The following is a 12,877-nucleotide window of genomic DNA, read 5'->3' on the forward strand; positions in this document are numbered from 1 at the left end:
GCTTTCGGTGTAAAGAGCATGTGCGGTGTTGGATATTCTTGACAGGTAGAATAGCGATAACCCATCTGACAGTTATGTGTGTCATTGGCACAACATGTGTGTTGATATAGGCAGAACACGTGTACACTATGTATCATGTGTGTTGATATAGGCATAACACGTGCACACTATGTAATATGTGTGCTGATATAGGCGTAACATGTGTGTTGATTTAGGCATAACACGTGCACACTATGTAATATGTGTGCTGATATAGGCGTAACATGTGTGTTGATATAGGCATAATATGTGCACACTATGTAACATGTGTTTTGATTGAGTGGAAAAACATGTATACTGTGAATACTATGTGTTGAGATTGTCATTGTTGGTGTTGGTGTTGGTGTAGGCACAGCACGTGTACACCATGCAACATCTGTGTTGATATAGGCAGAACACGTGTACACTAGTAACATGTGTGTAGATGTAGCGCAGCCTGTAAACAATTTATTGCACATTTATTGGTGCATCGTGTAAACTACATGTATGTAAAGTGTCTGTTGATTGAGAGCTGTACACTATGTACCATATGGAACGTGTGTTCATCCAGGATAACAAGTGTAAATATGTACAGTATGTGTTGGTTTAGTAATAACACATGCACACTATGTACAGGGTGTGTTGATATCGGGATAACACATGCACACTATGTACATGGTGTGTTGATATCGGGATAACACATGCACACTATGTACAGGGTGTGTTGATATCGGGATAACACATGCACACTATGTACAGGGTGTGTTGATATCGGGATAACACATGCACACTATGTACAGGGTGTGTTGGTTTAGTGATAACACATGCACACTATGTACAGGGTGTGTTGATATCGGGATAACACATGCACACTATGTACAGGGTGTGTTGATATCGGGATAACACATGCACACTATGTACAGGGTGTGTTGATATCGGGATAACACATGCACACTATGTACAGGGTGTGTTGAAATCGGGATAACACATGCACACTATGTACAGGGTGTGTTGATATCGGGATAACACATGCACACTATGTACAGGGTGTGTTGATATCGGGATAACACATGCACACTATGTACAGGGTGTGTTGATATCGGGATAACACATGCACACTATGTACAGGGTGTGTTGGTTTAGTGATAACACATGCACATATGTACAGGGTGTGTTGATATCGGGATAACACATGCACACTATGTACAGGGTGTGTTGGTTTAGTGATAACACATGCACACTATGTACAGGGTGTGTTGATTTCGGGATAACACATGCACACTATGTACAGGGTGTGTTGGTTTAGTGATAACACATGCACACTATGTACAGGGTGTGTTGATATCGGGATAACACATGCACACTATGTACAGGGTGTGTTGATATCGGGATAACACATGCACATATGTACAGTATGTGATGGTTTAGTAATAACACATGCACACTATGTACAGGGTGTGTTGATATCGGGATAACACATGCACACTATGTACAGGGTGTGTTGGTTTAGTGATAACACATGCACACTTTGTACAGGGTGTGTTGATATCGGGATAACACATGCACACTATGTACAGGGTGTGTTGGTTTAGTGATAACACATGCACACTTTGTACAGGGTGTGTTGATATCGGGATAACACATGCACACTATGTACAGGGTCTGTTGATATCGGGATAACACATGCACACTATGTACAGGGTGTGTTGGTTTAGTGATAACACATGCACACTTTGTACAGGGTGTGTTGATATCGGGATAACACATGCACACTATGTACAGGGTGTGTTGGTTTAGTGATAACACATGCACACTTTGTACAGGGTGTGTTGATATCGGGATAACACATGCACACTATGTACAGGGTGTGTTGGTTTAGTGATAACACATGCACACTTTGTACAGGGTGTGTTGATATCGGGATAACACATGCACACTATGTACAGGGTGTGTTGATATCGGGATAACACATGCACACTATGTACAGGGCGTGTTGGTTTAGTGATAACACATGCACACTATGTACAGGGTGTGTTGATATCGGGATAACACATGCACACTATGCACAGGGTGTGTTGATATCGGGATAACACATGCACACTATGTACAGGATGTGTTGATATCGGGATAACACATGCACACTATGTACAGGGTGTGTTGATATCGGGATAACACATGCACACTATGTACAGTATGTGTTGGTTTAGTGATAACACATGCACACTATGTACAGGATGTGCTGAAGTAAGGGCAGCATGTGTACGTACACTATATATAGCTATGTAAAGTGTGTGGATGTAGGAGTACCATGCGTACACTGTGAAACATAAGGGTTGATGTAGTCGTTATAAGTGAACACTATGCACCGCGTGTGTTGACGGAGAAGTAACACGTGTATGCTATGTAACACAAGTACTTACGAGCACTTTGTGCTGCACCCTATTAGTTTGTGAGTGGTTACGGGTCAATCTGGTTTCCCTTCCAAATGTACAAACCGTTATTTTGAAACAAGAGCCATTAACGTAGACATTTACTGGAATGCATATATAGACTGACAGAGACACATGAAATAGAGATATAATCACATCAATGATAGTGACTAGCAAATTGTATCAAAAATGTTTAAACTTCAGCTCGTTCCCCCATCAACCTTACGACACAAGTAGAGCATACACTGCCTTGTGTTTTTTACGTTTTGCTGCCATCGCTGCTGTATCCCCATTCCTGTCCTTGTCGTTAAGATCCACAACATGTTGAGAAAGAATATACCTGACCATCTCTACTTGTCCATAATAACAGGCGACGTGCAGGATGGTGAAACCAATACCATCAACTGCAGACACGTCACTACCTCTGCTAATAAGCAGGTCACACAGGTCCATATGTCCCGAAGCTGCCGTACATTCCTCTACTGTTGATGTCAGAAATGTTCTGTGAGAGGATGTTCTTCACCATCTCCACATGTCCTCCAAGACAGGCCAAATGTAGGATGTTATTACCATTTATATCCACAAGTGAAGTAGTGCCTCCTTTATCCACAACTAATTCAAACACTTCTCTGTGGCCAAATGTTGCAGCTCCCATCAATGGTGTCCTCTCGTACATTCCTCTACTGTTGATGTCAGAAATGTTCTGTGAGAGGATGTACTTCACCATCTCCACATGTCCTCCAAGGCAGGCCACATGTAGGATGTTATCACCATTTATATCCACAAGTGAAGCATCACCTCCTTTATCCAGGACTAAGTCAAACACTTCTCTATACCCCTCACGTGCCGCCAAATGCAATGGTGTCATCCCGTGCATTCCTCTACTGTTGATGTCTGTAATATTCTGCGAGAAGATGTACTTCACCATCTCCAAATGTCCTCCATGGCAGGCCAAATGTAGGATGCTGCTACCTTCAGCATCAACTTGCGACACATTTCCACCTGCACATGCACATATGTCAAACACTTCCCACGTCCCCAACGTGCTGCCAACATCACTGATGTCCTCCCGTACTGCCCTCTACTGTTGATGTCCACAACGTCCAATGAGATTATATATTTAACCATTTCTATGTGTCCACCTCTACAGGTCACATGAGGGATGTTGTTACCAGCCTTATCTACCAGTGACACATCAGCTCCCTTTCTAAGAAGAAATTTAAAAACTTCACTTTTCCCATAGTATGCCGCTTTCATCGCTGATGTCCTCGGATACTGTCCTCTACTGTTGATGTCCACGATGTCAAGTGACATGATATATTTCACTATCTCAAAATGTTCTCCATAACAGGCCATATGAAGAATGTTGTTTCCCTTATAATCAACAAGTGTTATATTGCATCCTTCACGTACCAGATAGTCAAACACATCCCTATGTCCCCCGCGTGCTGCCAACATCACTGATGTCCTCCCGTATCGCCCTCTACTGTTGATGTCCACGATGTCCAGTGAAAGGACATATTTCATTATCACAATGTGTCCTCCATGACAGGCAATATGAAGAATGTTGTTTCCCTTATTATCAACAAGTGACATATTGCCTCCTTCTTTTACAAGAAAGTCAAACAGAGGGCTATGTCCAAAACGTGCTGCCATCATCACTGGTGTCATCCTGTATTCCCTCTCTCTACTGTTAATGTCAACGTAGCCTTCAGTTAAGATGTGTTGAAGGCAGTTAGTTAACTTTTACACAGACAGCTTTTCCATATCGGCTCTCTATACATCTAGAACCGAGACTGCAAGACATGTCTGTGCAGGGACCAGTGGGTACCTTTAAACAGAAGCAAAATGTGAACTGTACATGTGTCCGTGAATGTCTCCTCCATAAAAGCAAACTGAATCGACAAATTTATCTGTCAGTACTTTAGTAGCATTGGTCTTTATTTTCGTTTGAAGTTGTCTTTCTAGATATACAGTGGCTGACTGGGTAACGCGATATGGATGGACTATTGCCATAAGACACAACTCACTGACTCTTTGCACTTTGACAACTGCACATGATTTGGTAAATTTGGTATTCGTTTTTTCTGCACTTAATGTTCTTACGTCAATATAGTGTAATTATGTAAACACATATTTTCTGGGAAGGTATTAAAGAAAATACATGCGATCATGTTCAAAAAGATAAACACATTTACAAATGTATTCAACTTACATCTGAATGATTCTTTTGAAGAACAATGAATCCTTCATTCACCTCTATTCATTTCGATTCACCAAGTCGTAGACGACAAGTTAACGTTCCATAATTGTATTCGATTCTCAAACAGCCGCCAGCTTCAATACATCTTGATTAGCGCAGCCTGATGCCAATGTTCCTGTTAGTGAAAGATCTGTCTGTCGCCTTCTCTAATATTTACATTTAGTACTTACTACTAAATGACTTTATCGCGCGTATCCAAACCATTGGCTAATTACGTCCATGACCCAATCACCCCTCGTAACTCAATCACCCCCGGGTCACCACTCTGCACCATGCCCGGGGAATAAGCCCGCGCGAGCATCATCCCGCCTTTTTGTAAAGCCCGTCATTCGCGCAGAGACCCTCTTCAAGTACACACGCGTTTCGCTGTATCTAATCGCTTTCGCTTTGTACTTTTCCCTTGCACCCAGTCGCGACCGTTTCGCCGATTACGCTCTGAATAACATCTATTTCAACACTCGCCGTATCGCATTTACACAATCGCGACCGTTTCGCCGATTACGCTTTTAATACCACCTATTTCAGCACTCGCCGTATCGCATTTATTTCGTTCTATTCCCGAACTTCATCCTCGGGACATTTTACACTTGTGGAATACCAACTCAACACCTCGACGTCGACCTTTCGTGATGCCTCCCAAGAGAAGATCAGCCGTCAACCACAAGCTGGTGAGGGGAGCCAAGCAGGCCAGTACAACCACAACACAAACCCCGGCAGTACACATTATGCAGTAGGCAACAGCTGATGGTGAGTCTTCCAATTACGGAAATATCGAAGGTGGCAACACAATTAACGTGCAATCGGCGCAGCTTGTAAATGCCGAGCAGGCTGCCAACTCGGCTACCCAGGTAAACGAGCAACTGGAAAAAATACTCCAGTTGCTGGAACATTCAGCGCCCGGCCCGGTTAGCGCAAACCAACAGGTAAGGCTTGGTTTTAGTTCTCCCGCCATTTCGCCCAACATAGGGAGAATCCCCGATGCTCACAACGAGGCCGACGGCCTGGTCAACCTACGACCAACAATTCCGACACAGAATGTCAAGGGACCGCTCACGACGCTGGGACAACATCGACGGGGAGTTGTGGCTGAAGTACATGGTCACACAGCCGGTACGACAACCAGAATCAGGCGGGCGGGGCGCAATGACACGCGTACAGGGGGACATCGCCAGTCAGGTATGCTGGGATTTCAATAAATTTGGCTGTAGCAGGGTCAACTGTAAGTACACTCACAAATGCGGTAAGTGGGGCAAACATTCCCACAGCTCTAAGACCTGCTTTCGAGGGAATGGGGTCCAACCGGCCTCATACAAGCCAAATCAGCCTTTCCCTAACAGAAAACCAGCCGTCAAGGCAGGTAAATTCAATGGCCCCTTCCCCCGTGAATCTCAATGAAATGGCACCCTGGTTACGTCAATATGCTAGGGTCAATTACAGAGATGCAAATTATTTATGGGTAGGTTTTAGCTTTGGTTTTAAGCTCGAGTTCCAGGGAAGCTGCACGGGTCGCCTGGCACGAAACTTGCGATCAGCCACGCACCAAGACACGGCAGGCTACGTGAAACAAAAACTAAAAAAGGAAGGCGACCTTGGCAGGATGGCGGGCCCCTTCAAGGACACCCCCCTAGACAACCTCCAAGTATCACCAATAGGCCTGGTACCCAAGAAGCAGCAAGGCTATGGTCAGCATCTGGGTAAGCATGCGGAGGAATTCCGTCTAAATTCACCATCTATCCTATCCCAGGGGTAAATCTATAAACGACTTCATAGACACAGAGGCCTGTTCCGTTGTGTATGCCAGATTTGATGAAGCTACTCATATAGTTCAACAACTTGGAAAGAGAGCACTAATAGCAAAATTCGACATTCAGTCGGCCTTTAGAATTATACCAGTCCACCCATCCGATTTCGAGCTGCTAGGCATCAGATTCGAAGGTGAATTCTATTTCGATAAATGCTTACCATTTAGCTGCTCCATATCTTGCGCCATATTTGAAACGTTTAGTACCTTCTTGCAATGGTGCATGCAATCACATCTTCCAACGTGTCAGACCATGCATTACCTGGATGACTTCCTAACGGGGGGCACAGCAGGCACCAGCCACTGCTCAGACAACCTCAACGGATGCGTGAATACACTAGAACAGCTTGGGGTCCCTAATGCGCACGACAAGACGGTGCGCACAAATCGACACCAATGTAATGCACACCAGAATCCCAGAGTCCAAGATCAAGGAGGCGACAATGGAAATCCAAGACATCCTGTCTACAGGTAACATCAAGGTCACAAAAAGGGCCTTTCAGTCCCTCTTAGGCGCGCAAGCTTAACTTTATGTGCAGGGCATTCAGCCGAAGGCTAATCGAGGACCAACTATAGGTAGACAGCGATTTCCTCCAGCTTTGGGGCCTACATGCAGGGCAAATGGTTTAACGGCGCATGACCAACCCAGTGGGTGACAGATGGAACTACACGGGACTTGACGCTCCTGGAGCTGTTCCCCATCACACTAGCCATCCAACTTTGGGGCAAGCAACTCGCAAACAAAAAGGTCCTCTTTCACTGCAACAACCAAGCCGTCGTAGCAATAATCAACAAACAGTCTACCAAGGCCCCCAGAGTGATGAGCCTACTCCGTCGCCTAATCCTGCACTGCCTCCGATATAATATCATGTTTAGGGCAAAGTATGTATGTTCCACTGCTAACACTATTGCCGGTGCCCTCTCGAGGTTTCAGCTCAAACGCTTCCGAGAGGCAGCACCAGCCACGGACCAGAACCCCACACCTATCCCGTGCAACATATGGCGGATCTGAGGCAGGAGGCCGGCAGACTCCTACAACAATCTCTGTCTACAAATACATGGGCCACTTACCAAACAGGCATCAATGCCTTGCACCCGTTCCGGTCCACACACCAGCTACAAGTGGTGTGGCCAGTCCCGCTGGATCAGGTTGTAAACTTAATTGCTTATCTGTCAGTCACTCACCACTCCCCTAACACAGTCGAGACTTACATTGCAGCGCTGTCTTCACAGCACCAATTCCATGGGCTCACCGACTGTACAAACCATTTCCTGGTGGGAAGATTTTAACAGGCTTACACAAATCAGCGGGCCGACCAGACACCAGAAAACCAATCACTGCAGATCTGCTAAAGGTAGTAACCAACAATCTGCCACATGTATGCTCATCAGCATATGAAGCCAGACTGTTTAAAGCAGTCTACTGCACAGCCTTCTTCGGTTTCTTTAGGGTTAGCTAGCTGGTCCAAACTGGACCCTCAAAAACAGGTTGCGCCATCCAGAATTTAAGCTTCTCGGGCAACCCCCAGCAGCTTTCAATCCATCTACCACACTCAAAGTCTGATCAGTACAGGATGGGGACAACAGTTACAATGTCATCCATACTAGGTAATCCGCTATGTCGGGTAGTCACCATCAAGCACTACCTGAAGGCGCACCCCTCCGGCCCACAACATGCATTCGTTCATTTCGATCATTCCCCCGTTACAAGTTACCAATTCCAGGCACTCCTAAAAAAGGCCTTAGCACACAGCAACATAAACACGGCTCGCTATTCTTCGCACTCCTTCCGCATTGGGGCAGCCACATCAGCAGCCATGAATGGGGTGCCGGAACACCTCATACAGCAATACAGCAGGTGGAAATCAGATTGTTTCAATGCTTACATACGCTTACCCACAAATTTAATGCTGCACAATTAATTCAAATAGTCTTTCATGGTACTTACTACACTTCTTATTGTTTACAGTTTGGATGGTGGGATCCAGCTACATGGCCAGGGCACAGCAGCATTTGCTCCTGAAGGGCACCATTCTGAACCAACCAGGATGCTATGGCTGGCACGAGGGGGGATGAGGTGGAAGGAACTGGACACCATTCTAGATGCACAGGTCAAGGCGACACGGCGCAGCCCCAGAGCCCTCATCATTCACCTGGGCTCCAACAACCTGTGCTCGGTCAAGGGCAGCCAACTCTACCTTGACATGGTGGCATCAATCCTTCGGATACAACTCCAGCTTCCTGACACCAAGATCATCGTATCCTCAATGCTGCCCAGGCGCTACTGGCACGATGCCAGGGATCCACTAAAGATCGAGGGGATGCAGAAGAATATCAACCGCCGACTGGCCAACCTAGTCAAAGAGCTCGGCGGTACAATAGTGCCACATCCCCAGATCCTGGCATCAGACAAGACATGGTACGCCTAGGAGGGCGTCCACCTCAGGGACAAAGGACTGTGTGTGTTTACGGACAATTTATTGCATGCCCTGGCGCTTGTTTTGCGCCAGTAAGGACGTTATCTCCACAGGTTAGTGTTTCTTTTCAGTACATAGGCAAGCTGGGCAATAATGCCATCTCGTGGCCGTGGGTGTGGGGTAGCACTCTGGTGCTTTGTGGCGGGTTCTTGTGGGCTACACTGCTAGTAACAAATTAACTTGCTTCCAAATTAATACTCGTGCTAAAGGCTACCTGCTTTTCAGCGGTAACCTTTCCGGGGTTACCTGCTTCTCATAGGGAACCTTGTCTTTCCCGACTTTTCAGCCGGGGAATTGTAAAATAACATACGTTGCGGCAAACAATTGCCACGTATATGGGCCCGGCGGCGGAAGTCGTCTTGTCAAGCGGTAGCTGACAGTTGGGTCCGCGGCGGTAGTCGCACAATGGTTTTGCTAATGGGGCCAGGCAGTGGGATCTGCTTTGGCCGGCTACCTGGGGCCGGGCAGCGGTAGTCTGACTAAGGCCAGCAGCGGGAGCTGCTTTTGGCAGCATGGGAGTTGCCAAGCAATGGTAGCATTTAAATATGCTACCATGGGGGCCAGAAAAGCGGTAGCAGTCTCAGGCCAGCAGTGCTAGCTGCGAATCGCCGTTGGCCACGCTAGTGGCCATGGCAACGGTAGCATTTTGGTATACACAACTAGCAGCTTAGTAGCCCACTGGTACCTGCACACCCTCGGCCATTTAACAATTGCCACGTATATGGGCCCGGCGGCGGAAGTCGTCTTGTCAAGCAGTAGCTGACAGTTGGGTCCGCGGCGGTAGTCGCAAAATGGTTTTGCTAATGGGGCCAGCAGTGGGAGCTGCTTTTGGCAGCGTGGGAGTTGCCAAGCAATGGTAGCGTTTAAATATGCTACCGTGGGGGCCGGACAGTGGTAGCAGTCTCAGGCCAGCAGCGCTAGCTGCGAATCGCCTTGGCCACGCTAGTCCATGGCAACGGTAGCATTTTGGTATACACAACTAGCAGCTTAGTAGCCCACTGGTACCTGCACACCCTCGGCCATTTAACCCAATCTCATCTTCTGTTATTATTATAGGCATGGGCATCCACGGCTGGGTGGCCCGTGCCTCTCTTGGCATATCGCGGGATAAGTGAACTCCACACTGTTTCTTGCTGGACGTGGAAGATCCAAACATTATGTGAACAACTGCAGATATCAGGAGCAGGTTCCTGAAGACCCCTGAACACAGTGGCGTCATCTTCAAGTGTTCATAGAGGATTACTGGACACTGCGCCCACACACAGTTGGGGACGAATGCTCGACTGCTCATCGACACATCCAAGGCCGACCTGTGCACGTCTTCTAGCAGTTGTATATAGACGTCATGTGACAGATTACGTTGCTGCTCTACATGTTAAATGCGAGATCAATACAGCAAAGTACATTCTGGAACCATCAACGAAAATGTCATCAGAAGATTTCTGAGAAATCAGTATGTGAAATGCTGAACTTCCTCATAGAAACCATCTGTATGAAATTCGAGTATAAAACATTTGAGGAAGTAGGCATACCAATGATCACTATAGTATCTCGTTTCTACTGGGATTGGCAAAATCTTAACTTTTCCTTCCGCTCATAAATAGGGCACTGAAGATAACTGATAATTTCCTAATCTTACGATACAAATCGCTTAATCATAAAAGTACCAGACTGTGTAGCAGTAAATTGTTCCTGTAATTTACATAAAACTAGCACCACAGTATATACGAAGGCAAATGGTAACACTATATGATGGGCATGTTACGTAATAATAATGCTGGTGTATATCAATCCATGCAATACAAGGTCATGCAATAGAAGGCCAGTCAGAATCACAGGATTGTGAGTTTGTTCCCCGGAAACGATGCTCGCCCGATCATGTGTTTCACCTGCTACTGTGATCTCTAAACATACATATTCCGGTAGCTATAATCCTGGTGCAGTGTGCAGAAATAAGATTTCATTGTGAATAAATGTGTAAGAGTTTCACGTCCTGTGTTCACATTTGGGCGAATATAAGTTTATGGAGGTCTCAAATTATGCATTTCATGTTTGGTTATATGCAGTTTAATACCTTTGTGTTGGACGCGAAGGGATTTGAAAATGGTCTAGTTATCAGTTGCACAAATGTTCATAAAGCAAGTTTAGCTATTAACTTATAGATAATACAATACACTATGTCCTTTTCTTTGAGAAACTTTTTCCTTTTTCACTTGAGACAGCAACATATTTTTTCTAGGTCTAGCATTGTTTAAACGAAAGGAAGGAATTCTCCGGGAGCAGAAAACAAACAATTGCACCAGAACATGTCGAAAAGAAACTTCTTGTTGAGTATGTTGGTTTATGTGTAAAAAGGTCCAGCTTTTTCATTGAGAGAAAAAACAAACGTAGTCGTTTCTCTTTCCATGAAGCTGTTACAATAATCCTTATTTGTTAACCTCCTCATGTTTATCATACCATATATTATTCTGTACAGTTCATCAGTCAGTCTTGCTTGACAACGGTACTCGTATAAGAATCTATACTGAAACGTCGCAATTCGGTATAATACTGAAGTTGTTATCCTTAAAAGAAACACTTTTGGCCACTTCGCTTTAACATGCATGACAAAAAATATTGTTGGTAAGTTAGGAAACCTGTGTGAATGTTTGTATTCTGAACCAATGTTGGAGACTAGAAAAACAAGTATTTACATCCATATCTGTATCAAACGTTTATTTCGAAGAGAGCAGCATTAGTACAGAGCAGCATTAGTACAGAGGAAACGCTGTCAATAGATGCAGGGGATGTGGTTAGCCTAGTGGTTGAAGCGTTCGCTAGTCACACCGAGGGCCGAGTTCGATTCCCCACATCGGTAAAATATCAGTTCAGGTGTCCACTGCATTGATATTTACAGGGATGATTAGCTATGAGTGAGAGCCACTTAAACACGCTCTTGTCTCCTTGTACACAGTCCATCGGCACGAGAACATTTAAGATGTTTCCTTAACATTCGTTTAACGTCCGATGTTAAATTGAACTACATTCCTGAAGACTAATCACTGCCCAAATACAATGCAATGAGCGTCTACCGAATCTCAACAGAATAAACAATAAAATACAATGCCATATAACAACAGCAAAACAGTGTGTAAGTGTGTGTGTGTGTGCGTGCGTGCGTGCGTGCGCGCGCGCGCGCGTGTGTGTGTGTGCGCGCGTGCGTGCGTGCGTGCGTGCGTGTGTGTGTGTGTGTGTGTGTGTGTGTGTGGAGAGAGAGAGAGTCGTATATGTATCGAGCCCTAGATGTATCGAGTCCTGCAAGTTCTGGGTCACAAATGGGGTATTTTAAACATCCATCGAAGACATGATTTCAAACTTAACTATGTGCTCACTTTTTTGTAATAAATGTGTTATCAGTGACAAAATTCATGTGGCGTAATGTCAGTATGAATTGACCCCAACTACTTCTGGTACGTGGGAATGTTTACACACGGCCCTCTGATCGTGGTGGAAATCACGATAGCATATCAAGAATAGAAACAGACAATAGGTGCTCTTAACAACTCCCTGTGTAATACAGTGCGACATTGTCTCGTGGTGAGGCGTCAGAAACATGCGTGAGGACGAGGAATGAATGCCTAACGTAAACTCTATTTTTTGTGATTTCCATTTTCACGGTTACAAAATAAATATGCAATATCAAATTAATAGGTAATGTCTTGTAGAGCAACCTCATGTAAAATGGGTCGACTTTATGTTTTATTGTCTGGATTTGACTGCCTGTGCGTGAACGTCTTAGAGATATCGTAACATGCATATCGCTTTTAACTCCACATCGACACCTTCATATCGCATGGCAATGTTCAAGGTCATGCTCAAGTATTATCCCGTAAAATGTTTGTTTACCGCC

At 45.2% G+C, this 12,877-nt stretch overlaps 1 protein-coding gene across 1 annotated transcript; it reads right to left on the reverse strand.

The window, feature by feature from the left end:
• Nucleotides 1-2,886: 2,886 nt before the first annotated feature.
• Nucleotides 2,887-5,662, reverse strand: LOC124114766 (palmitoyltransferase AKR1-like). Its single transcript, XM_048398677.1, has 2 exons — nt 5,632-5,662; nt 2,887-3,449 (listed from the first exon to the last, which is right to left on the reverse strand). The coding sequence occupies exons 1-2, from the start codon at nt 5,660-5,662 to the stop codon at nt 2,887-2,889; spliced, it is 594 nt and encodes a 197-aa protein (XP_048254634.1).
• Nucleotides 5,663-12,877: the final 7,215 nt, after the last annotated feature.

This window comes from Haliotis rufescens, unplaced genomic scaffold (genome assembly GCF_023055435.1).
Source record: "Haliotis rufescens isolate VD_foot unplaced genomic scaffold, xgHalRufe1.0.p SCAF_18, whole genome shotgun sequence".
Lineage (NCBI taxonomy): Eukaryota > Metazoa > Mollusca > Gastropoda > Lepetellida > Haliotidae > Haliotis > Haliotis rufescens.